Here is a 27,290-nt window from a genome sequence, read left to right on the forward strand (position 1 = left end):
CTCTGTTTCGTATCAGTCGTTCACCCCGTACCTCCTTGTTTAATATCTGTACTCACAAAAAAAAAAAAAAACCCCCCAAAAAAATATTTCCTTCCCAGGTCTTATTCGTTTATTTGTTGTTCTTTTGTGTTCGTTCGTTCTTCGTTCGCGATCACGCGGTTAGAAATGTATAATCTCTCCCCTGAACAACTATTTTCTCTCATATATTATAACACCCTTTTCTTCTTTTCCTACAAAAGGATGCTTTCGTCTTGCTCACCAAATCTATTCATTCCAAAAAATATATATAATACCATCTCTTACAGTTCCTCCTTTCTACATTCCCAAAACTATCCAGAACTCCACCCCTCCTCCAGTGTCCTCAAATGTATTTTTGACTCGAAGGTCTCAAACTCATTTTGCAAAAAATGTTCGTTTCCCATGAATCGTACACTTTTCAAAATCCAATCTCACCCCTCCCCTCCAAATCCTCCCCATCACCCATCCCTTTCAAATCTCCCCCCTTGCCCCTTCCCTCCCTCCTAAACTCCCCCCACACCCCCCCCCCTCCGAGAATCTCCCTCGCTCCTCCCCTCCCAGACTCCCCTCTCACCCCTCCTCCTCAAAGCATCCTCCCTGCTTCTTCCCCCTTCCAACTTTCACCTTCATCTCCCCAAACCTTCTGCCTCGCTCTTCCCCCTCCTCAAATAACACCTCACTGTGCCTCACCCAATCTCCATCAAACCTTTTGTCCGCCCCATTCTTCCCTTTCTCCAAGCTATTCTGAAATCTCTGAAATCTCTGACACACCTTCAACAGCTCTCCCTACCTCTTCCTCCTCTTCCACATCTTACCCTACCCCTCCCCCCCCTGTTCTGGACCCGATGCTCCCCCTTCCTCTTCATTAATGGAATGGACCTCAAACATCCGGGGCCTTCGCTCAAACTTGACTGACCTCTCCATACAGGTTGCTTCTGACAAACCAGATGTGATCTGCTTAACAGAAACTTTCCACCTTCATGATGTCTCTGATGCCTTGGTATCTCTCCCAGGTTACTCCCTCCTCCGGTATGATAGACCTGAGCCTCGTCCTGGAGGTGGGGTTGCTATCTTTATAAAAAACTCTCTTCCTCACTCGCCCTCCACTGCCCTCTCTCCACCTCACCCCCAGGAATACCTTTGGCTACGGCTTCCCCTTCGCTCCCACCTTTTGTTCATATGTGTGTTGTACCGTCCACCAAACAGCGATGACTCCATCTACATCTCACTGTCTGATAATATGGACCAACTTCTATCTACCCATCCCAACTCTCTCTTCCTCATATGTGGTGATTTCAATTGTCACCATGTCAGTTGGCTGGGTGTGGGTACCTCTCTCACCAGCCATGGCTCTTCAGCAAAGGACTTCTGCGACTCACTGGGACTGACACAATCTGTCAATTTCCCGACCCGGATCTCAGTCAACGGAGCATCTTCTCTTCTGGATTTGGTTATGACAAACTTCCCTGAAAATGTCTGCTGCTCTTCTTCTGCTCCAATCGGCTCATCTGATCATGTGCTTGTCAAAGTGGACATCTCTCTGACCATTCTCAGAGAGCCTCCTCAGCGTCGACGAGTCTGGCATTTCACTCAGGCCAACTGGCACGGTCTTCAAGCAGCCATCAATCATCTGGACTGGTCTCCCATCTCTACCGCCTCTGACATCAACTCATCCTGGGAATTCTTTCAAAGTAAATTGCTCTCTCTCATGCACAGATTTATCCCATCTCGTCTTCAGTTGTCATACCCTTCCTCCCGTCCATGGTACACGGAATCTTGTGGTGAGGCTGTTGCCCTGAAACAACTTGCTTTCGTCTCCTGGAAAGCAAATCCAACGGAAGGAAATCTCATTTCCTTTCACAAAGCCCGAAACAAGTGTGTGTCCACCCTCAGGAGAGCCAGGAAACAATATCTCACCATTCTCAAGACCGAACTCTCTTATCTGTCTCCCTCTTCCAAATCCTGGTGGCGTCTGGTCAAATCTGTTTCTGGTGTTTGTTCCCCCTCCATCCCCTCCCTCACCTCAAACGGCTTAATGGCTGACTCCGTACGTGAAAAAGCTGAATGCCTCAACTCTGTGTTTGCCTCTAAATCTTGTGTCCCAAACCCATCCCTCTCTGTACCCACCGTACCCAGTCGTACCCAGCTGCTCCTGGACTCTGTGTCCTTTCCTCCTGACAAGGTGGAAAAGTTTCTGTCAACCCTCGACTCTGATTCTGCAACTGGTCCTGACGGCATCAGCCCACGGGTCATAAAATCATGTTCTTCTGCTCTTTCACTCCCTCTTTCTGTTCTCTTCACCCTCTCTTTTGCTCAAGGTCATCTGCCATCTGCTTGGAAATCAGCCAACATCACCGCTTTGCACAAAAAAGGTGCAAAAACAGATCCCAGCAACTACAGACCAATCAGCCTTCTCCCAATTATCAGCAAAGTCATGGAATCCATCATTGCTTCAGATATTAAATCTTTCCTCTTCTCCAATGGCTTGATCTCTGATCATCAATTTGGTTTCAGACCTGGTCACTCTACTCTGGACATGCTGCTTCTGCTTTCTCAACAATGGATGGAGGTCCTCAACGCCAAACAGGAAATTAGAGCTGTCTCCCTTGACATTTCACGTGCCTTCGATACGGTCTGGCACCCTGCTCTGCTCACCAAACTCTCCTCCTTTGGTATCCATGGAAATCTCGACGCATGGCTGGCGGACTTCCTCTCTGGTCGTAGTCAACGTGTGGCCCTGAATGGGTTTCTCTCATCTCCTCTTCCTGTTCAGGCTGGAGTTCCCCAAGATAGTGTTCTGGGCCCTGTGCTTTTTCTGGTCTTCATCAATGATCTCTCTGACTCTCTTGAAAATCCTCTCTATCTCTTTGCTGACGACTCTACTGTCTGTCGCTCCATTCCTCATCCCTCAGATCGGCAGTCTGCAGCCTCCTCACTCTCTGCAGACCTGGACAAAATCACAGACTGGTCAAACAAGTGGAACATGTCTTTCAATCCTGACAAATCTCACACTCTTACAATGTCTCTCCGAAAGGACCGACTGGACAACCCTCCCATCTACTTTCTCAACAATCCTCTCCAAGAAGTTCTGTCGCTCAAGCTTTTGGGTCTCACTATCTGCCATGATCTTTCTTGGGAAAACCACATTTCCAAGCTGGCCTCCAAAGCCAGTCGCCGACTGGGCATCCTCCGTCGTGCGAAGTCCTTCCTTGGCACACCTGAGCTCCTCACCACATGCAAGGCTTTCATCCGCAGCTCAATGGAATACTGTTCCCCCCTCTGGGCTGGTGCTCCTGCCTCACACCTTGCTCGGCTTCACGTTGTTGAGGCCAAAGCTTTCAGAATCATTGGAATCTCCTGCGATGTAGTCAACACCGAGGGCCTTTCACTCACTCACCGCAGGCAGGTTGGTGGTCTTTCTGTCTTCTACCGACTCCTCTCCGGCCTTGCTCCCCCAGCTCTCTCTGTGCTCTGTCCCCCCAATATTCCTTCAGGTCGCACAAGATCTGCCTGCAACCCTCTTATGGTTAAACTGCCAAAGTCTAGGCTCTCTGCTCACCTTCACTCTTTCATTCCCCTTTTCTCCCGCCTCTGGAACAAACTCCCCCACTCCCTTCAATCCCACTCCTCCCTCCAGGTCTTTAAAACAGCTGTTCACCACCATCTCTTATCTTCCCCTATCGAAAACCTTGATCTTTTCTACCCCCAGTAATTCACCCCAGAGTCCTTGCAGTGTTCATATGTTTTATTCCTCTCCCACCTCCCCCCAAGTCCTCCCGATGTCCCTGCTCTCAAATGTTGTGTTTGTGTCCTTCCCCCTCTTCCCCCTCTCTTTTGTGTCCTTCCCCCTCTCTCCCCATCTTTTCTGCCGCTCCCCTTGTTTTTTTGTGTTTTGTGTGTCGGTTTGTCTTTTTGTGTGATTAATGTTAGCTCTTTCACGAGCCTCGATCTTGTATACAAAAAAAAAAAAAAAAAAAAAAAAAAGAACAGAGAGAGGGTGAGATAGAGCGGCAGAGCAGGATTTTAGGACCCGTGGGCTGATGCCGTCTGGTCCAGTTGCAGAATCAGAGTCGAGGTAAGACAAAAACTCCTCCACCTTGTCAGGAGAGAAGGACACAAAGTCCAGGAGCAGTTTGGTTCGACTGGGAAAGGTGGGAACAGAGAGAGATGGGTTTGGGACTAAAGATTTTGAGGCAAACACAGAGTTGAGGCATTCGGCTTTGTACTTCCTCCTTTTTAAATTGTACACAAACTGGGGGCTAATTAAATCTGGATTGTATCCGGTGTAATTTTAAATGTTAAATGCGAGTTTAGCCCTTCTTTATAGACATCGCTTGACTTTCATTGTGAATATTGATATAATTAATATTTTATGTTGATGTTTTGTAATGATATCAGTTCTTATTGTTTTCAGTATAAGTAACATAATCCAACTGATTGGTTCACTTAACATGTGGGTGGATAAGGCACATGACGGCCAAACAATCGAAACATCACAGGAAGGAAACAATATAATTGTTACGAAAGCATATATATATATAGTGTTTTTTTTTTTTTTTTTTTTTTTTTTTTTTTTTTTTTTTTTTTTTTTGTATACAAGATCGAGGCTCGTGAAAGAGCGAAAAAGCTCGAAAAAGAGTGTTGCGGAGATGAGGACTGTATTTTTTTGATTGTGTTGTATTGTGGTAAATTGGTGATGATTATTGTTTATTCTGCGCCCCCCTACCTCCGGAGCTGTGTAAAGGTGAAAGGGCATCCCATAATTAGTCCACAAGCATACACATCAGCCAAGTAATAGAATACCCCTGTTGATAGTTATCTCTTATTCTGTGTTTTAGGGTAAGGCTGTGTCTCCCATTAATTGAAGTACTCCATTGCACCAGTGAAAGAGAATAGATCCCCTTTCATTCCCATCCCCAAAATCCCCATTTCCTTCACATCCCCTTTCGTCATTGTCGAGCCTCGATTGCCCATATTACATCCCCTCTCGTCATTGCCGAGCCTCGATTGCTCATATTACATCCCCTCCAAAACCACCATTGACCATGTGCTCGAGTCGGGGAAGAAAGGCGTGTCTCCACCTCGTCATAGAGGGGAAGAGGGGCGTGCCCGCCCGTCGTCATCAAGGGCGGAGCACGAGGGTCGCGCGACCAACCAGGGCCGAGGTGAGCACCCCGATGGGCGTGTCCAAAAGGCCGGCGGCTTAATCGCCGGAGGCGTTATAAAGGCGCGCACGCAGGAAGCAAGTGAGTCGGTTGCCAGAGAGAGTTGGTCAGGGAGAGAGTCGTGAGGAGTCAGTCAGTGGAGTCGGTGGTCAGTTGGTTGCGTTGGTTGCGGTGAGGAGTCGGTGGTAAAGAGTGAGTGGACCAAGAACGAGTTGAGGGTTTGGACCAGACGAGTCGGACAAGGCTGGGCAAAGCACGCGACGTCCACAGCAGCCACAACAGCAGCTTGGGGGCCTGAACGGCGGTTTGGAGCAGGACCGTGAAGGAACGGCGGCTGCTCAACGCGCCGGTTGTGCTGCCGGACCCCCTTGGACCTCCCTCTCCCTCCAGCCATCCACCTCCTGCCTTTCCATCCTTCTTGTGTACGTGAGTTTGTTCAGTTTGTTCTGTCCTGGGTTAATTAAGCTGGTATAAGTTAATAATTGCACTGTGTCTCTGATCCTTCTGTATATTATTTTATTATCTTTCCTTCTCCTTGGTTACTTTGAGCATGTAAATAGTAGGAATAAATTTAGTGGTATTTCCAACCTTTTTGTCTTCTTCTTCTTCTTCTTCACATCCGTGTCGCCTTTGTCTTTTCCCTATTGACTAGCTGCGGTGCGATCCGGCCAACGTTTGGGTGAAATCGGGTTCTAAGCGGGGAATAACTGTTCGGTCGCGGAGCCTTCGCTCGGCAAGTAACATCTAAACCGCGATCTGTAACAATTGGTTGTCAGGAGTTGGATTCGGACCTGGGACTAAATTTGTTAGGCCCAAATTTTGGAACACCAATTGTGTTATTAAGTAACAATTGGTGTCTGGGAGTGAGATTCGGGGCCCGAACCAAATTTTTAAAACATCTAAAAAAAAAAATTTGGTCAAAATTTGGAGCGGCCGAAATTTGTTTTGTTTTACAAAACCCGAATTTTGAAATCGCGCCATGGCTGGTCAAGGCGATCGGATGCCGGTGGGTGAGCTAGAGGAGGGGTTAGGGGTAACCCAGGATCAAATGGAGGGGAGCAATGAGGAGGCGGTTGAGGGAGTATCAGACGCACAAAATGGCGCTCTCGCGCACGAGGTTTCAGGCGCGCAAAAAGGCGCCTCGCACGAGCGCGCGGTAGCCGAGCCCGCTGTATCAACGGGCTTTAACATGCAGCCGATTGACATGCAGGCCCTCATTGCGCAGCTACAGGCAGCTGTACAGATGAGTATGGGGAGCCAAATTGAGCGATTGGGTGAGCGATTGCAGGGCCAAATGGGGGTAATGAGGGACGAAGCGAGGGGTACCGGTGAGGAGTTAGACAACGGGATAAAAGAGGTAAAGAATGGGTTAACGGGGGTGGAAAATAGAATGGCTGCCCAGGAGAATCAGATAGAGGGGGTGAAAAATGGGTTAATGGGGTTAGAAAATAGGATGGAGGACAAATTGCGGGAAATAGGGGAACAATCTGCCCGGGAAATCAAACGAATGGGGAACCAGATAGAGGAGGTGCAAATCGGGTTAGAAAGTAAACTGGATGCTCAGAGGGATGAATTGGGACAGATGAGGGTGGCATCTACAAGGGAGATGGAGGGGATACGACGAGGTGTAAGTGAGGAGGTCTCGGGGCTACGCGAGGAGGTAAAGCGAGGTGAGAAGCGTATGGAGAAAGAGGTGAGAAATAATACGGCAAAGTTACAAGGGGGAATAGAAGATCTGACGGAGGAGGTGGAACAGCTGACGGAGGGACAAAAAGAACTAGTGGAGCAGGTTCAAAAGAACACTGCGGTACTAGGAGGGTTAAAGGCGACACAAAAAGAAATTAAAAACGAATTAATAGCGACGCAGAGGCAATGTCAGATGGTACGTGAGGAACTGACAATGAGGGTGGACGAGGTGACAGAGATAATGGAGACGAAGGACCGAGAGGTGAGGATGCACATAGAGACGGTCACGGTAGCCTTAGAGGACGAACTTGAGGAGACGCACCGAGAAATAAAAGAGGTTAAACAAAAATTAGAGGAAGTGGAAGAAGAGGTGAGTGAAATTAAGAAGAGACGGACAGAAACTAAGAGAGAAATCCAGGAGAAGGTAATGGAATTGGTACAAGGTCGGTGCTCAACTCATAATGTGCTGCTCACTAACCAAATAAAAAGTTTGCAGGTGGCAAAGGAGGTGCGACGACGAGGTACGGAGGTGAGTGGCAATGTATATGATGTGAGGAAAGCTTCAGTCGGCTTGGGGATTGGTTTGGATCCGGGTGTTCGTGAGAGGCCGTTGGTGAAGTGTGCGACAGGTCTGGTGTGCGAAAAAAGAGGTGTGCGAGAATGTCCGACCATGGGGTGTGTGAGGAAAAAGTGCGCGCCGACCAGTGAGTGTGCTGTCGAGAGTGAGTCGGTCGTAGCGCGTGTGCGAGGGAGCACATGGAAGCGCGGTGTGGTAAGTGTTACGGAGGAAGTAACGAAAGAGTGTGCGCAAGAGGATGCGTGAGAAAGGTGTGTAACGGACAGGTGCATGGGGAAAGAGTGCGTTGTCAAGAGTGGTGGTGAGAGTTGTGAGAGTGACAAGGAGCGTGAGTTGGTTGTGACAGGTGAGCGAGGATGTACACCTGGAATGGAAGGATGCACACCTGGAATGGTAGAGCGTGTGTGGGAATGCACACTTGAGTTGGTCGTGAGGCACGTGGTTGGGTGTGCGAGTGAGAGCACACCTGTGATTGTCACAGAGGAGGTGACCGAGGAGGGGGCGCGAAGAGGTGTGTTGGTGAGGTGTGTGAGCGACGAATGTGTGCCAAGGTGTTTGGTGGTCAGGTGTGTGACCAAGTCGGTGAGCGGAATGATTGTACCGAGGTGTGTAAGGAAAGGTATGAGGAGCATGGGAACAGCTGGAGGTATGAGCAAGAAAGGGGTAGCGTATGCATGTAAGCGTGCAGGTGAAGCATTGACGGTAACCGGGTTAGAGGTTAGAACGACTTATAGCCGAATCGGGCCCTCGGTGCGCGTCGGGCAGCTTCGCGTGCCGCGAGGACCAGCGGGGATCCGAACTACGGCGGTTTCGAAAGAACCGCCGTACGCGATCCACGCTGTGCCTCGCTTGGAACGGCCGCGTCCGGGCTCCACTAGGCGGAGCGGGCAGCCCGATAGGAAGGGTCGTCATGGCGAACACTTTCTATTGAGACGTGCCGGCAGGTCGAGATCGGGACATTGGATGGCTCCACGCCGAGGTGGTGCGTGGGATCTCGGCCCGGGTAAGCCCCCGTCCCTGCCACAAATGCGGGACGTATCCAGCCGCTGGCACAAAACGACCCGCGTTCATTGCTCGGCTGTACGAAGCCGGGCTGTAGACGTGAATTGGCGCACCGAGAGGATGTAATAAGTAGACGGGTGATGGGGATAGTGGGGATAGTGTTTTTGATCCGAAATTTAGAAAAATGAGTAGAATTGGCAGTAAGTAGAAAATTTTTGATTGGCTGAAATTTGATGTGCCAAAATGATAGTGGGAACGCCCCCATGTCGAGGGATGGCAACTCTGTCATCCCTCACAAGTGGGGCAAATGCGCAATAGATTATGGGGTTGATGGCAGTGAAAACTAGCCGGGGTGGGTTAGGTTATATTGTAGGGATCTAGCGAAGATGACATTAGGTGACGTTAAGGTTAGTTAGTGACTGATACCTGTAGTGGGGACGCAGGTAGATTAGTGTGGATTATAATGACGAGGGAGCGCAATAGTTTAAAGGGACGACTGGGAAGCGCAAGTTTCAGAGGGGAGTAGTTAGCTGAGATGATGCCGTGTGTTTGAAGATTGAACAGGTGTGATTGCACAGGTGTGCAACTGAAGAGGTGTGTGGAGCAGGGTATGAGTGAGTGAAGGTGATTGTGTATTGTGCTGACCCAATGGTCCAGGAAGAGGAGGAGGGTGCAGGTGGCACCAGGTGATTGCACAGGTGTGCAACAACAGGTGTATGTGGCTGTATGGAATAAATGGCATGGAGTATTGGAATGGATGGTCGTGGAGTGAGTATGGTGGAAATTGTGGAGTGGAGTGGATGGTGCGACGGTGTGAATGGGGGAAGGAGTGGACCCCCATCACGGATACCCGGGGCGGGTAGTGTAAGTGTTAGGTAGAGGGTACAGGTAAATTGTGGTTGGATATTGGCATCTGTGGTGCGGGTGAAAGAATGGTCTGTGGATGGGTGCATTAGTGTTGTGGAAATGGCTGGGCGTGTAGCCTGTTAGTGTGTGTAGTTGGTTGGGCGCTCCACCACTGTGAGGATGTCGGCCAGGTGAGGCCGCAGGTGGGCTCTGGGAGCCGGTAGTAGTTGTTGTGGAGGGGGCCCGAGGATCCGGAGGACGGACCCGGGTAGCCCAGTGCCAGAGGGCACCAGGGGGTGACAGAGCCAGGAGAGGGCCTTCCCCAGTTAGTTAGGTTAGGGTGAGGAGCTAGGTAAGCTCGGGTGGCAACTGCAGTGGTGGAGGTGTGCAGGTGGGTAGACCTGCTGGGAGAGCTACACGTCGCGGCCCAGAAATTGTGCGAGGGCACCGGGAGATGAATCGGGGGAGGGAGACCCCAAATTGAGAAGCACCACAGTTTGGTCAATGGGAATTGGTTTTTAGAACCCATAGTGTAAGTTGGCCAATGGATTGGCAGGGAGAGACCCCGGGTGGTGTAAAGTGTGTTAATGTCATTTAGAAAGTAGTTAGGATGAAGTCTCCTCGCACCATCTGCATCCACTCACCTGAGGTGACAGGTACTCCACACCATGCCATGTTTTGATTATTTTTTACTGTGCAAATGTTTGGATTGTGAGACGCATCATGACGTGGGTGTGACATTGTGCTTTGATGTTCCATCTCTGCCTCCTTATGAGGATTGATGATGAATTTGGTGATGGCAAATTTTGAAGTAGAGGGATTGTGGCGACGAATTTGGTATAGGGGAAATAAGGGGAAGACGTGACGGTAGCGACGGATTGGTAATGTGTAGATTTTTGTACATATGGGGTAAGGGCAAGGGTAGTGTAGGTGACAGGGGGGTGACGTACGGTAGGGACGAGCTTTCTCATTTCGCTCTCCGTACGCATTTCGCCTTGCATTGCCTTATTGATGTGTACCCTTGTGACCTTACCCCTCGCTCATTTGTCTTTCCCCTTTTGTCTCCCACATGACCTGTGCGCCGTGGGGTGCCGAGGGGAGCGTGCGTGGGTCGGCCATTGTGCGCCCGAAATTCCCAGAACCAGCTGTCTGCATCGATGCACCACATCATGGACCACATGTCTGTGGCCGAGCACCACTTATGGACCCCATGGGTTGGGGCATGGCCCCTCTGCTGGAACCGGCTATGAGGGCCCGAAATCTTGCTGGCGGACCTTGGCCACAGGGCACCGATGCCCCACAGGTGAACCACACTAGTCGGCCCTGTGGGCCATAAATAAACGAAAATAAAAAGGACACATTGGGCACACTTTATTACAAATAGGCCGCCAGTAAGCAAAGCAAAAGAATGACAACATCTGGAAGACCAAATAATAATAACCAGCAGAGGGAGCCGAAGAGCAAGAGATCACCTGCAGGGTTAGGGGTTGTTGGTTTATTTTTATTGATGAACAATGGTAACTGCACCGATTGGTGCTTGAGGGTGCTTGTATTGGTGCGTTTTTGGGTGCTTTCATGGTGCGTCGATGCAGAGCAGACTGTCTCCCCCCCAGAAAGAACAATCACAGGTCCTGGGTTAGTTTTGTAAATAAAAATAGCGTCATTGTAAATAATGCTTCCCACCGTCAGTGTATAGTTTGAAGACCATTCCGCAATTCGGTTAACTGTGGGCGTAAGTCTGTTAGGCAGGGTGCAATGGAGCAGCGGGACACATTTATTTATGTTTTAAAACTGTCGCACTCAGGGTCAGGTTAAAAGTAGAGGGAACTACACCTACGTGTCACACTAAATAAAAGTTGTAGGCCCGGGACGTGCCTAAGAGGAGGAGGGTGCAGTGTTGCGGAGATGAGGACTGTATTTTTTTGATTGTGTTGTATTGTGGTAAATTGGTGATGATTAATTGTTTATTCTGCGCCCCCCTACCTCCGGAGCTGTGTAAAGGTGAAAGGGCATCCCATAATTAGTCCACAAGCATACACATCAGCCAAGTAATAGAATACCCCTGTTGATAGTTATCTCTTATTCTGTGTTTTAGGGTAAGGCTGTGTCTCCCATTAATTGAAGTACTCCATTGCACCAGTGAAAGAGAATAGATCCCCTTTCATTCCCATCCCCAAAATCCCCATTTCCTTCACATCCCCTTTCGTCATTGCCGAGCCTCGATTGCCCATATTACATCCCCTCTCGTCATTGCCAAGCCTCGATTGCCCATATTACATCCCCTCCAAAACCACCATTGACCATGTGCTCGAGTCGGGGAAGAAAGGCGTGTCTCCACCTCGTCATAGAGGGGAGGAGGGGCGTGCCCGCCCGTCGTCATCAAGGGCGGAGCCCGAGGGTCGCGCGACCAACCAGGGCCGAGTTGAGCACCCCGATGGGCGTGTCCAAAAGGCCGGCGGCTTAATCACCGGAGGCGTTATAAAGGCGCGCACGCAGGAAGCAAGTGAGTCGGTTGCCAGAGAGAGTTGGTCAGGGAGAGAGTCGTGAGGAGTCAGTCAGTGGAGTCGGTGGTCAGTTGGTTGCGTTGGTTGCGGTGAGGAGTTGGTGGTAAAGAGTGAGTGGACCAAGAACGAGTTGAGGGTTTGGACCAGACGAGTCGGACAAGGCCTGGCAAAGCACGCGACGTCCACAGCAGCCACAACAGCAGCTTGGGGGCCTGAACGGCGGTTTGGAGCAGGACCGTGAAGGAACGGCGGCTGCTCAACGCGCCGGTTGTGCTGCCGGACCCCCTTGGACCTCCCTCTCCCTCCAGCCATCCACCTCCTGCCTTTCCATCCTTCTTGTGTACGTGAGTTTGTTCAGTTTGTTCTGTCCTGGGTTAATTAAGCTGGTATAAGTTAATAATTGCACTGTGTCTCTGATCCTTCTGTATATTATTTTATTATCTTTCCTTCTCCTTGGTTACTTTGAGCATGTAAATAGTAGGAATAAATTTAGTGGTATTTCCAACCTTTTTGTCTTCTTCTTCTTCTTCTTCACATCCGTGTCGCCTTTGTCTTTTCCCTATTGACTAGCTGCGGTGCGATCCGGCCAACGTTTGGGTGAAATCGGGTTCTAAGCGGGGAATAACTGTTCGGTCGCGGAGCCTTCGCTCGGCAAGTAACATCTAAACCGCGATCTGTAACTATATATATATATATATATATATATATATATATATATATATATATATATATATATATATATATATATATATATATATATATATGTATATATATATATACATACTGTATATATATATATATATATATATATATATATATATATATATATATATATATATATATATATATATATATATATACATATATATATATATATATATATATATATATAGATATATATATACACAAAGAATTAAGTTAAGCACCCCCCCCGTTTTTTTACAACCTCGCACATTACAAGTTTGTTGTCGTCAAAACAGTGTAATATACCCATGATATTGCTATATTTTCTGGAGAAGTGATATTATGGTCACATAAAAACATAACAATCATGCCGTGTTCAATATTTTATTCTGAATAATTTAAGGTGAAATTTTTTGGGAATTTTAGGCATATTTTCACCTCAATTTAAGTATGGAGCTATAGGTCCATCACGGACAGTGTGGATGACGTTTATGTTTTCTAACGTACAGTCATTGTTCTGAGAAGACCTCTAGCGATCTTTGCGTCAATAACGTGTGTAGGACCCACGTGATCGGATCACTGACTCAACCCTACGTCTCATAGACCCTGTAAGCCGTCGTATGCGTTGCTGTGGCAGGTTGTTCCATTCCCGATGTAATGCACGTTCCAATTCATCCAGATTGGCTATTGGAGGGACCATCTTCGCAATTTGTCGTCCCAACATGTCCCAAACGTGCTCGAGGGGGTTCAGGTTCAGGACAGGATTAGGGGGTGCTTAACTTAATTATTTGTGTAGGGGTGCTTAACTTAATTCTTTGTGTATATATATATATATATACAGTGATCCCTCGTTTATCGCGGGGGTTACGTTCCAGAACCCCCCGCGATAGACGAAAATCCGCGAAGTAGCGACCATATTTTTATTTTATTATTTATATATATTTTAAAGCTTTATGACCCTCCCCACACTCCTATTAACCTTTCCCACACTCTTATTAACCTTTCCCATACTCTTATAAACACTTCCTATACTCTTAAACACTTTTTACACTCTTAAACATACGTAATTTTAACAACATATAAAATTCTAATGGGTACTCACCATTGAAGATACTGTAGCGACCCATGGGTTCCCCAAGCAAGACCAGCATCAGAATCTCCTTGCTCCAGCCGGTGACGTCACCGGCGGGGATCCGCGGCGCAAGTGGCTGGTCACGTGACCACCAAAGCGTGTCGCGCGTGCGGGTATAATCAGCTACACCTGTTGATCACGTGACCACCGAAGCACGCCACGCTTGAGAGGCGTGGCTTTCGGTTTCGGTTCCTGGTTGTGCTTTATAATGCAGCCCGATAAACGGGCTTTACAGTGTTCCCGAGTTGGTTTTGAGAATAAATATCTTCTCGGACGAGTTTGTGTCTTGCCCGTCATTTCGTCCGTATCAAGCAAGAGCCCCGGCTCTTCAATACTACAACTTGCGTGATGAAGATGATGATGAATTAGCTGTGCAGTACTGATGACGATGAAGGTGATGACGATGATGAATGTACTGCACAGCCAGAAAGAGCATTACAGTTACCCATTACGTGGGTAACTAGCGCAAGTGGAAGCTGCCGCATCTGCGTTTTCCATACGCACGACTCTTTGTCTCTCCTTCTACTGTACACTATGTACAGTATTTTATTTCTTGTAATATGTTTTAATAACTATTTTTCTTATTTTTTTACGTTTTTTTATTTTTTAGGCTAGAAAATGCTTATTTTACCACAAAAATATTTAAAATAATAGTATATAAAAATACATTTATACCGCAAAATCCCACGATATAGCGAAAAATCCGCGATATAATTTTACATATACTAGCGAGAAAAACCCGCGATGTACCGAAGCCGCGAAAAGTGAACCGCGATATAGCGAGGGACGACTGTATATATAAATATATATATATATATATATATATGTGCAGTGTCTGTGTTGTGTTGTCTTGTCACTCAACTACTCCCTCAAACTTTTGTGAAATCCTACCAAACATCTGGTATGCACATATCTCTCCCGTCGTTATGTTCTTAGGGTATTCTTTTGAAAAGATTTCCAATTTTATTTTTTTTTGGAATTTTTTGGGGGTTTTTTTTTTTCAACTTCAATTGTTTATAAAATGTGATATCACGTACATTACAAATACATTTGTGCAAAATAATTGTTTGAATTATGATTGGTTTAAACCATGACAAAACGGCACTCGGGTACAGCCATTTATCAATATATCTACACATCTGGGCAGTGTCTGTGTTGTCACTTAACGACTCCCTCAAACTTTTGTTTCCGTGGTTGTGAAGTGTTTTTAATAACGTTGTGGTGGTTTACAATCACGTTGTGGTGAGGTGTTTTGAATTATGTGGTGGTGAGGTGTTTTTAAATCACATGGTGATGAGGTGTTTTGAATTATGTGGTGGTGAGGGGTTTTGAATTATGTGGTGGTGAGGTGTTTTGAATTACTTGGTGGTGAGGTGTTTTTAATTATGTGGTGGTGAGGTGTTTTGAATTAGTTGGTGATGAGGTGTTTTGAATTACGTGGTGGTGAGGTGTTTTGAATTACTTGGTGGTGAGGAGTTTTGAATTACGTGGTGGTGAGGTGTTTTGAATTACTTGGGGGTGAGGTGTTTTGAATTACGTGGTGGTGAGGTGTTTTGAATTACGTGGTGGTGAGGTGTTTTTATTACGTGTTTTATGGCTGTGAGGTGTTTTAAATTACTTGGTGGTGAGGTGTTTTGAATTACTTGGTGGTGAGGTGTTTTGAATTACTTGGTGGTGAGGTGTTTTGAATTACGTGGTGGTGAGGTGTTTTGAATTACGTGGTGGTGAGGTGTTTTGAATTACTTGGTGGTGAGGTGTTTTGAATTACGTGGTGGTGAGGTGTAATCATCCCAAACTTCCAGTCTGCACCTACCCACCCCTCCCCTATGTATGTGCTGAGGGGGTTCTTTCTTGAAAAAAAAACATTCAACCGAAATCTTCAACCTAAATTGCTTATAAAAATGTAATATCACAAACACAACAAATACATTTGTGCAAAGTAATTGTTTGTATTATGATTGGTGTAAATCATGACAACACAGCAACTCAGGTACAGTCATTAGCCTCAGCTAAAATAAGCCCGTTCCTCAGTAACGACGCGTGGTTGAGGCGAACGCAGCGAGCTGAGCCAAGCTAGTATATGTATATATATATATATATATATATATATATATATACATACATACATATATACTGTATATATACTGTATATATATATATATATATATATATATATATATATATATATATATATATATATATATATATATATATATACGTATATATATATATATATATATACGTATATATATATATATATATATAAAATATGTTGATGTTTTATAAATAAAACATAAATAAAACATATAAAATATGTTAAAATATGTTTTAACCTGATGGGCAGGGTATACAGGATGATAGTTATTAAAAGATTGGACACATTTTAAAGTAAAGTCGAGACAGCAGGGAATCTTAAAATGTGTATCCACTGAGCTCTCATCTGGGTTTGATTCCAGATGAAATTAGTTTAAACTAAAAACCAGGTTCTAATATATAGCTGCAGGGGTAACTACATTTCAAGGAACACAACCCGACCATCTTCTTGGCCATGGTATGCTAAAACTTAATGGCAAGGCAGTTACATTAAAGCAAATTGCTTTCTCAAAATGGAAGGCTAACCCAACTGAGAGCAACTTCACTCCATAAGGCTCACAACAAGTGTGCATCCATACTTAACCCGAATTGGATTCCACCCCCCCCCCCCCCCCCCCCACCCACTCTCCACTTATTCGCCTTAATTTTTTAATCGTGCTGAGTTTTCATGACTTTATCTGTTCATGTCTTGCACATGTTTTGATACAAATTTAGGAATTCTAATGGAATCTGTCCCCCCTCCTCCCCAGGCTTTGAGAAGGTCCAAAATATCCCGGCCAGATTCGGGTTAAACCAGAAATGATAATCTGCTAATCTGAAGACTGAACTCTCCATCCAGTCTCCTTCTTCAAAGTCATGCTGGAACCTTATCAAGTCTGCCTCCAGTGGTTGCTCCTCCTTCATCACATAGATCCAACCAGGATTTCTGACTTGCTCAATTTATATAGTCAACACATTGCTATCAATGGAATCCTTTCGCTGTAGCTATACTGTCTTTAAGATTATCTTGTAAGACTGCAGACAATGTTTGCCAATCTTTGAAATACAGGTGTCAGAAATCAGTACAGTCAGGACTGCCAAATTGGCAATACTTTGCATTTGTTCCAAAAAAACAAAACAAAAAAACAATGAAATTCGCTAAACTTCTGATATATTTGTGCATTCATATTGGTCATGTATAGTGATTATTTTGTATGCTGCTTCTGGTTCGAGAATTTTTTCACGACTTGGTCAAATCAGCAGCTGCTGCTTCCACCTCATTAAAGTTACGTTAAACAAACTGGTTTAACAAACTGGTTTAACAAACATAAAGTTACGTTTAACACCTCACTAACAAACTGGCCCCGTCATGTTATTCTATTATATCTTCACCCCTGTTACCGTTTGTGTTATCAAATTTTCCGTGTTAAATCATACCTTGTTGTGCTGTATTCATGTTGTTCAAGGTCTACTCGTCGGATAGCCACTACGAAAAATCTGTGTTCCTTTTGTCTCCATGTTCCTCGTTTTGCTTCTTTCTCCCAAAATATTATACTTTCTACCACCTCAATGTTACTCTATTTCTTCTCCATGCTTCCAAAAATAAAAATAAACATTAACAAGTTTTTCTTTTCACTCCACAACAATCTCATCAACTCAACTACTGAAGGTGGACAGAGGTTATGTTTTCACCCCTGTGTATTTGTTTGTTGTCCCCCGTCGCACCGTGGAACGAAAGGGGGACGATGGTTTTCCCCTCCGTCCGTGTGTCCGTCCGTCCATGCGTGCGTGCGTGCATGCATAAGCGAAGGACCGCATTCGAATTTGGTGTGTGGGTGCAACCCACGTCAAAATCCAAGATGGCCGCCGCCATGTATGTCTGAACCTTGTGAGCGGAATATCTTGAAAAATAAGCGAAGTATCAACTTCTAATCTGGTGTGTGAGTGTATCTTGTTACGGATGCGGCCCTCATTATGGTTGTTGTTATCATTGTTGGTTCTAGATATTATGCTTATTGTGACTTAAGGGAAAGGGTTGTTCTGGTTAAAAGATTTAAAAGCGCTCCTGGTAAAATGTGGCCGGAAATCCGAATCATCACCGGAAGAGGTGGAGCGAAGAAGAAATAGGCGCGAGGAGATCGAAAAGAGACGTGGTTGTTGAAGCTCCGGACCGAGCGTTCGACGTACAGTGCGAGTGAACGTTGCGTCCTTAAAGGGAAGTTCGGGCGATAAGAAATATCGCCGGAGTGCGTGGAGCCTGAGTCGTCGAGTATTCTCATTGAGGTTCCGGAGGATCCTGGCCTCAAAGCCCGGGTTGGAGTGAAAGCCGTCCGCCATCTTCGCCACGCGAGCAACCTGCAGTGAACCGGGTTTGGTCGTGTCGGCTGGGCATTATTCCCCGGTGGTTTGCCGGGGACGGCTGTGCCAGAAAGGGCACGTGAGAATTATACGGAGGCTCGTGGATTGAACCGCAACGTGTACGTCGGAGCGCGTCTTTGTGAGGTTCCTGTCCACCGCTGTGTTGCTGGGTGCTGAACAACGTGACCTCGGGGTCGTCTCGCTCGCCTACGCCTCAATTAACTTTGATCGGGCCTTGACTCCCCGATCGCAGGAGCGCACAGACATTGGGACTTCGCCTTGGAGGGGTGCAGAGACATTGGGGAGGTGCCGTGAGTTTGGGGTTAAGGGGCTTGATAAGGATATCATCGTAAGATTTGAAAGTAGGGGTGATTGCCCCCATTGTTGTATGGCTCTTTGTGTGTGATTTATAATATATTATTGTTTGTTTATAACCTGGTGTGGTTGCATTATTGATTTGACCGTTTCATTTGCTGGTTCCATTGAGTGTTTCATTATTTGCTGGATTCCAACCAAGGATAACACATCTTTCTGCCGGGGACCCTCTCGGGGTTCGGAGGTCTACCGAGACCAGAGGGAAGGGGGGGACCCCGTAACAATCTCGGCACAAGGAAGAACGCTATTGAAAATTGGGTCGCCACGTCAAAATCCAAGATGGCCACCACCATATAAATGTCTCAACATTGTGAGCGAAATATCTTGAAAAATAAGCGAAGTACCAACTTCTAATTTGGTGTGTGGGTGTATCTAGGCATAAGGAAGAATCCTATTGAAAATTGGGTCGCCACATCAAAATCCAAGATGGCCACTGCGATGTATGTCTGAACATTGTGAGCGGAATATCTTGAAAAATAAGCGAAGTACCAACTTCTAATTTGGTGTGTGGGTGTATCTAGGCATAAGGAAGAACCTTATTGAAAATTGGGTCGCCACGTCAAAATCCAAGATGGCCGCCACCATATATATGTCTGAACCTTGTGAGCCGAATATCTTGAAAAATAAACGAACTACTAACTTCTAATCTGGTGTGTGGGTGTATCTACGCATAAGGAAGAACGCTATTGAAAATTGGAATCCAAGATGTATGTCTGATGTACGTCAAAATCCAAGATGGCCGCCTCCATGTATGTCTGAACCTTGTGAGCGAAATATCATATCATAGCATGTTTTCTGCGTCTTCCACTTTGTCAACTCACATCACTTCCCCGACGGGGGACCTAGGCGTAACGCTTGTTTGTCTGTGAGAAGGATATCTCTAAAAGTTATGGACTGATTTGGAGAAACATGTTGGACAGGTTTGGTGCATGACAAGGACAAATTGATTAAATTGGGTGAAGATCTGGATCCGGATACGATAATTTTTTTGGTGATTCCTCACCATTGAGTGATGGGGCCAAAAAACATATGTAGCACGATATCTCAAAACATTATGGATGGATTTTGAAAAAATGTTGGTGGATGAGTTGGGTGTGAGATGAGGACGAATTGATTAGATTTTGGTTAAGGTCCAGATGCAGATCTGACCCATCAATGGGATACAAAAAACTGTACAGCCTGGCAGAAGTGCGTGCCATTTTAGTTCTACTTGAATATCCTTCACCTGTACTTCCGGTACTCCATTATTTTTTTCTCCTTTTTCTCAACATCTCCAACTCTGAATCTTCACTGAATATAAACAATTCTTCCTTCTTCCTTTTTAAGTACGTATTTAAAAATGCTTCACTTTCTGTATTTCTCCATCAAGTGTACCCAGGTTCTTCTTCTTCACTACTCCTCTTCTTCACAAAAATTATTTTCCCACAACTGTCTGTCAATGAAGTGCTTGGTCCACCAACGCTCCTCCCACACCTACAGCACCACATTTGTCCGTGCATTCAACAAAAATCTCACATCCCATGATCTTTATCTCCATTTGTCCAATTCGAATGGCCAAGCACATAAGGTATAGACTATAGAGGATTGGAACCTTGGTTCCACGCATTATGAGGCTTTGGTTTGGAACGGTACACTAGACATTCGTTCAAATGCGAACACTAAGCATTGGTTTGAATGGGAACACGAGGCATTGATTAAAATGAAGGCACCGACTGATCTTCCTATCGAAGCTGAAGTGCACCGTTCCTCATCTTTATCAACCTTTAATCAAACAAGACCAAAGTCTAACAGCAGCGTAGCTGGGCTTGTAAAATATTATAAACCACAAACACATATGATTAGCTTTTTAAACAGTCATTAATGCTGCTTATAACATTAAACTAAGAAATTTGGAGGAATCCTGACATCCATGAGGTAAGTTTTACTTACAGAACTGAGCGAAGATCGACTGTAATCTATATACCTCAAAGAGGAATTGGCCCTTTCTGCCCCTCCCATAGTGAGCGGGTATACTTGTAAATTAAAATGTCGGTCGGTGGAGCAGCCGCCGTAATGACATCATAAACGTAATGACATAGCGGACACAAAACTTCCGCTTCTTTAATATGGAGAACATGATATATTTTAACTTCCAGTACGTTTGCGTTCACTACGAAGGGATTCGTGTTAGGATTAGATTTACTATAATATTAACGTTACGTTATTATTATTTCGAAAATGACATTACTATAAAAAAAACCGAGGCAAATTACCTACTTCATCGGTTATTAATATTAGTGCCAAACACCGCTCATAATTGATTCATGAACCATACACCGCTTCAATCCATTAACTTTCCATTCACGACATTGGGATTAAAGTATTATGGTTATATTTGTTTATTATTATTATTATTATTATTATTATTACGAAAACGATACTACCGACATGATACACCTGGGTATTAAGAAACCTGGGCTTAATTTGTCTGAAGCGTCCGAAGATGAGTCATAACGCCGAAGGCCTATACGTACCGTTTTGTTGGAAGAGCCGTAACGCCGATGCTTTCGATATTTGATGGTTATTTTAACAATTGGTTTGTTTGTGTATCACACAGAATGAAAAACGTAAAGGTAGAGCATGGCGATTGTGATATATGACAGGTTCGACGATATGTTGGACATGAACGGTATATAAATCAAAATGGCAGAGTGTGGAGAGTCAGCCGCTGCACCGCCGTAATTACATCAAACCTAATCACATCACCCTGTTATGTGACCAAATTCTCAGCTCTGATTGGTATACGTTTGAGGGGACATGCATACATACATACAGTCACGTGAAAAAGTAAGTACACCCCATGTAAAGTTTTGACTTTTTCAACATATTTCAACATACAGCTATTTGATCTTCATTTCAACAATATTGATAGATAAAGGTGATATAATATAACAAATATCATGAAACATTTACATTTTGTCATCCATTGTATAATCTAAATAAACATAAATTCAAATTTCGCATGTGGAAAAAGTAAGTACACCCCTACATTTATCACTACTTCAAATACCTAAAATTAGAATCAGGTGCACCAGCTCAGGTGCAAATGATTAGAACATCGTTAGAGAGGATCTTGGAGGATCCTGTCTTGTTTAAACCTCACACATTTCGTTTGGTTTGCTGTTTGTTGTTGAAGTGTGCGGCGTCACCATGCCTAGATCAAAAGAGCTCTCTGAGGCCTTCAGAAAGAAGGTTATAGATGCCTATGAGTCTGGGAAGGGATTTTAAAAGATCTCCAAACAATTTGAAATCAATCATTCGACTGTCTGGAAGATCATCCACAAGTGGAGAAGATTCCAAACAACTGCCAACTTGTTCAGGCCAGGCCGCCCCAGCAAGTTCAGCCCGAGAGCAGACCGCAAGATGCTGAAAGAAGTCTCTAAGAACCCCAGAATGTCATCACGGGACCTACAGGTAGCTCTTGCCACTGTTGATGTCAAAGTGCACGAGTCTACCATTAGAAAGAGGCTGCACAAATTTGATCTACATGGGAGGTGTGCCAGGAAGAAACCTTTGCTGTCCAGAAAGAACATCAGGGCAAGACTAAAGTTTGCCAATGAACACCCAGGCAAAGACCAGCATTTCTGGAACAATGTGCTCTGGACAGATGAGTCAAAGGTAGAGCTATTTGGCCACAGTACCAGAAGACATGTTTGGCAAAAACCAAAGACAGCATTTGACCACAAGAACCTGATACTAACTGTAAAGCATGGTGGTGGAAATATTATGGTTTGGGGCAGCTTTGCTGCATCAGGGCCTGGGCAGCTCACCATCATGGAATCCACTATGAATTCTTCATTGTACCAGAGGGTGCTTGAGGATAATGTGAGGCCATCTGGCGGAAAGTTGAAGCTCAACCAAAGGTGGACCTTGCAACATGACAATGACCCTAAACATACCAGTAAATCCACCAAGGAATGGCTGAAAAGATAGAAATGGAGGGTTCTGGAATGGCCAAGTCAAAGCCTGTATCTAAATCCCATCGAGATGTTGTGGGGGGATTTGAAACGAGCTGTGTATGCAAGAAACCCCTCAAACATCGCACAGCTGAAAGAATTCTGCATGGAGGAGTGGGCAAACATTTCTCCCAGTCGATGTCAGGGACTGGGAGACAGTTAAAAGAAACGCCTACTTGAGGTTGTTTCTGCCAAAGGGGGCATTGCCATACCACCTATTAGAGCCAAGGGTGTACTTACTTTTTCCACATGCGAAATTTGCATTTATGTTTATTTAAATTATACAATGGATTACAAAATGTAAATGTTTCATGATATTTGTTATATTATATCACCTTTATCTATCACTATTGTTGAAATGAAGATCAAATAGCTGTATGTTGAAATATGTTGAAAAAGTCAAAACTTTACATGGGGTGTACTTACTTTTTCACGTGACTGTACATACAGTGCATTCAGAAAGTATTCAGATACAACAACACAACATCCATTTTAAAGGCCATTTTCCCTACTAGAGCGGGGGTTAGTGGTTATTCAGATCCCTTCACTTTTTTCACATTTTGTTATGTTGCAGCCTTATGCTGAAATCGTTTAAATTCATTTTTTCCCTCATCAATCTACACTCAATACCCCATAATGACAAAGAGAAAACAGGATTTTAGAAAGTTTTGCAAATTTATTAAAAAGAAAAAACTGGAATATCACATTGACATAAGTATTCGTACCCTTTGCTATGACACTTGAAATTTAGCTCAAGTGCCTCCCATTTCTCTTGATCATCTTTGAGACGTTTCTACACCTTGATTGGAGTCCACCTGTGGTAAATTCCATTGATTGGACATGATTTGGAAAGGCACACACCTGTCTATATAAGGTCTCACAGCTGACAATGCATATAAGAGCAAAAACCAAGCCATGAGGTCGAAGGAACTGCCTGCAGAGCTCAGAGACAGGATTGTGTCGAGGCACAGATCTGGGGAAGCCGACAAAAAATTCCAAGAGCTGGCCGCCCGGCCAAACTGAGCAATCGGGGGAGAAGGGCCTTGGTAAGAGAGGTAACCAAGAATCCGATGGTCACTCCGGCTGAGCTCCAGAGATCCTGTGTGGAGATGGGAGAAACTTCCAGAAGGCCAACCATCACTGCAACACTCCACCGATCTGGGCTTTATGGCAAACTGGCCAGATGGAAGCCTCTCCTTAGTGAAAGACACATGAAAGCCCGCTTGTAGTTTGCAATATAGCACCTAAAGGCCCAATACCATCCCAACGGTGAAGCATGGTGGTGGCAGCATCATGCTGTGGGGGTGTTTTTTCAGCAGCAGGGACTGGGGGACTGGTCAGGGTTGAGGGAACATTGAGCGGAGCAAAGTACAGAGATATCCAAAATGAAAACCTGAAACAGAGCGCTCAGGACCTCAGACTGGGCCGAAGGTTCACCTTCCAACAGGACAATGACCCTAAGCACACAGCCAAGACAACGCAGGAGTGGCTTCGGGATAACTCAGTGAAGGTCCTTGAGTGGCCCAGCCAGAGCCCTGACTTGAACACAATCGAACATCTCTGGAGAGACCTGAAAATGGCTGTCCACCGACAGTCCCCATCCAACCTGACAGAGCTTGAGAGGATCTGCAGAGAAGAATGGCAAAAAATCCCCAAATCCAGGTGTGCAAAGCTTGTCGCATCATACCCAAGAAGACTCGAGGCTGTAATCGCTGCCAAAGGTGCTTCAACTAAGTACTGAGTTAAGGGTGTGAATACTTATGTCAATGTGATATTTCAGTTTTTTCTTTTTAATAAATTTGTAAAACTTTATAAAATCCTGTTTTCTCTTTGTTATTATGGGGTAATGAGTGTAGATTGATGAGGGAAAAAATGAATTTAAACGATTTCAGCATAAGGCTGCAACATAACAAAATGTGAAAAAAGTGAAGGGATCTGAATACTTTCTGAATGCACTGTACATACAGACGGACAAACACTGTTCTGGACGGCACTGCCCGATGGGCTACGTCGTAAAAATAGGAAATGGAAAAAAACAAACAAGAGGTTGCAAAGAAAAACATTGAACCACTTTATCACTTTCAATACTGGCCATAGGCTAAGGTTATGGGGGAAATCAAACCTTATTTCCTTCCTTTGGATCAGCAACACGAGGCTTGGGATCTTGCACCACACCACCGTACTTTACATCTTTTTTCCCCATCGCATTGGACCGGGATGCATCGGTGATGGGGGGTAAGTTGGCAAGATATATAATGCGGGACAACAGCAGCAAGGATGTTGGAATATTCTGGTTCAGGTGCAGTTCCAACCACTGATGACAAAATAAACTGAGCATTAAAGTCACATTGATGAAATCAACATTGGTAGTTCCCTTCCAAATGCCTAATATGTTCTCAGACCTGGTTAAGCTGTTCTCGCAACTTGTCTTTCGTAACACCAAATGTAGGCATTCCCCGGGCACGCCCAGCTGCCTGCAGTTCACTTACTGCTAGACCATCTACACCTTCTTCAGCAATCATCTGCAGAGGCATACAAACAGGACATACCCATTTTTTTTCAGTATCGTAATTTGTACTAATCTTATTAGTCCCCGTTGGACTTATTCCAAAACAGGGGCTTATGGATGAGGTCTCATCCGTCCATCTGTCCACAATCGTATCTCGAAGATGTATGGACCAATTTTGTTCATACTTGGCACAAAGACAATACATGATGTTATACACAGGCACATCATTTTGTTTCGTAATGCAATCAAAGATGGCCGACTGGCGGCCATTTTAGTTGTAAAAAAACCCGATGTTGAACACAATTTCTCAACCATTATCAGCCAAGCATTTGCCGATGTTGTTCAAACTTGGAAAACAGATAATGAATGATGGCTTACACATGCACGTCTAAATCAGATCCAAGATGGCCAACTGGCAGCCATTTTGTTACTTGAACGTATCTCCAACCATTTCCTGAACATGCATTTTCTTCAAACTTGGCAAAAGCAGAGTACATGACAGCATACACGTGCACCTCACTTTGTTTTGCAATCTGATCAAAGATGGCTGACTGTTAGAATGGCAGTCATTTTAGTTGTAAAAAACCTGATATTGACCACGTCACTCAACCATTTCTCAGACATGCATTTACCGATCTTATTCAAACTTAGCACACAGAAAATGAATGATGGGATGCATATGCACGTCATTGTTTTTCGAGATCAGATTCCGATTTTGTTCAAACTTGGCACAAAGACAATACATGAGATTATACATATGCAGAAGATTTTGTTTTGGAATCTGACCAAATATGGCCGACTAACGGCCTTTAACGACGGACAGCAAAATTAATAAAACCACGGGGGCTATGACATTTTATGCCTCTTTCTTCTTGTTTTTATTATTCTTGCTGCAAGAGCAAAGCAAGGCTTTCGTCAGGACTTCAAATAGCATGACGGATAGAAAATTGGACTGGCCCATTTTGTTTATTCTCTCGTATACAGCACATGGATGCGGATAGCATCATTTGCTGGGTTGGGCGGGGGGAAGGGGAGGGGAGAGGGGGCGGAGTGGTTGCTCACCTACCCTTCCTGAAGCTCACCTGGTGTTAGCTCACCTACCCTTCCTGAAGGACACTATATGATCTTTAAAGTACACCAACTAATGCCGGCAGAGAAGACACCAGGTTTAATGTCCATCCGAGGGGCGGCACACACATTGACTCACCCTGCCTGCGAAACACCAAACACCAAGATGCCAGTTTTTAGTTGCATAGGTAGAATGATAGTACGAGTTTAAAAAATATCGTTTCAAATGCAAAGAATTGTAGAGGTTGACCATTGTTATTTCATGCGTATATACAAATAGTGAGATGTGTATACAAATAGTACGAGGCGCGTATACAAATAATATGAGGCATTATACAAATAGTACGAGGCGCATATATAAATAGTATGAGGCGTGTATATAGATACAGCGGGTCCCCGCTACAAGTCTACATGCTATCCATAATTTCGCATACAAGTCCATAAGTTACTTAGGAACATTTTCATTGTACATCCAACAATTCCCCACACCAACGTCCATTGGATGGATAACCAATGACCAGGCTTCATTAGGTCGCATGTGGGTACTGCAAGAGTGTCGGGTGTCACTGCACAAGTATGTGTGCTGTCACAAAGGCTGAAACCTGGGTCCACGAGGGAAGCCACGTGGCCTAGTGGGAAGGATCATTTAAAGGGCGAAAGGCTGATGCAGGCAGCTTGATAGAGACAATTAGAGATTGTGGATTTTCAAGGTGTAAGACCGCTAAATTATCATGATAAAATAATTAAAAGATATTGTTGCGAATATGGAATTTGGCCTCCATATCCGCTTGGAAATATTCCCCTATTTCCCCAATATTCCCCAACTATCCCCAATCCCCCATTCCCTAGTCCCATTGTCTGTAAACAACAATCAGTAGAGCCGACCTTCCCCTTTTTCCCCCATTAAATGTCGTGCCCAGGTCCACCGCATCTCACGTAGACAACTTTCGGACATCTTGCTAGTTATTCTTAGTCTATGTCAGTTAAGGACTCCTTTCCATTAATTCTGACTCTTCGTTGCACCAGAATGTGATTATATGGCACCAGTAGTGAGTTTAGGACCTTTCCCATACCTCCTTCCATCTTCTTCCCCAAACAACAACTACAACTACAACTACAACTACAACAACAATTACAACAACGACGCTGCACCGGGGGAGTGTGCGTCATCACACCGGCTCGGTTAGCCGCCATTGACAATGCGCGCCGGACCATGCACTCCACGGGGTTACCACGAAGGGGCTGGCTGTCAGCTCCTCGTCAAGGGCGGAGCCGGTAACCCCCCCGCACGCACCCAA

At 45.1% G+C, this 27,290-nt stretch overlaps 1 protein-coding gene across 2 annotated transcripts in view; it reads right to left on the reverse strand.

Moving 5' to 3' along the window:
* LOC137423296 (LETM1 domain-containing protein LETM2, mitochondrial) overlaps nt 1-27,290 on the reverse strand; it is a 136,580-nt gene that overhangs the window by 42,492 nt on the left and 66,798 nt on the right. For both annotated transcript variants that reach the window (XM_068110283.2, XM_068110284.2), the window contains exons 7-8: nt 24,818-24,937; nt 24,538-24,729 (exon numbers count right to left, since the gene is read on the reverse strand). In XM_068110283.2, the coding sequence (XP_067966384.1) occupies nt 24,538-24,729; nt 24,818-24,937 (312 nt within the window). The remainder of the gene's footprint in view (nt 1-24,537; nt 24,730-24,817; nt 24,938-27,290) is intronic.

The sequence above is a fragment of the Myxine glutinosa genome, chromosome 3, assembly GCF_964187855.1.
Source record: "Myxine glutinosa chromosome 3, kmMyxGlut1.1, whole genome shotgun sequence".
In the NCBI taxonomy this organism is placed as follows: Eukaryota; Metazoa; Chordata; class Myxini; order Myxiniformes; family Myxinidae; genus Myxine; species Myxine glutinosa.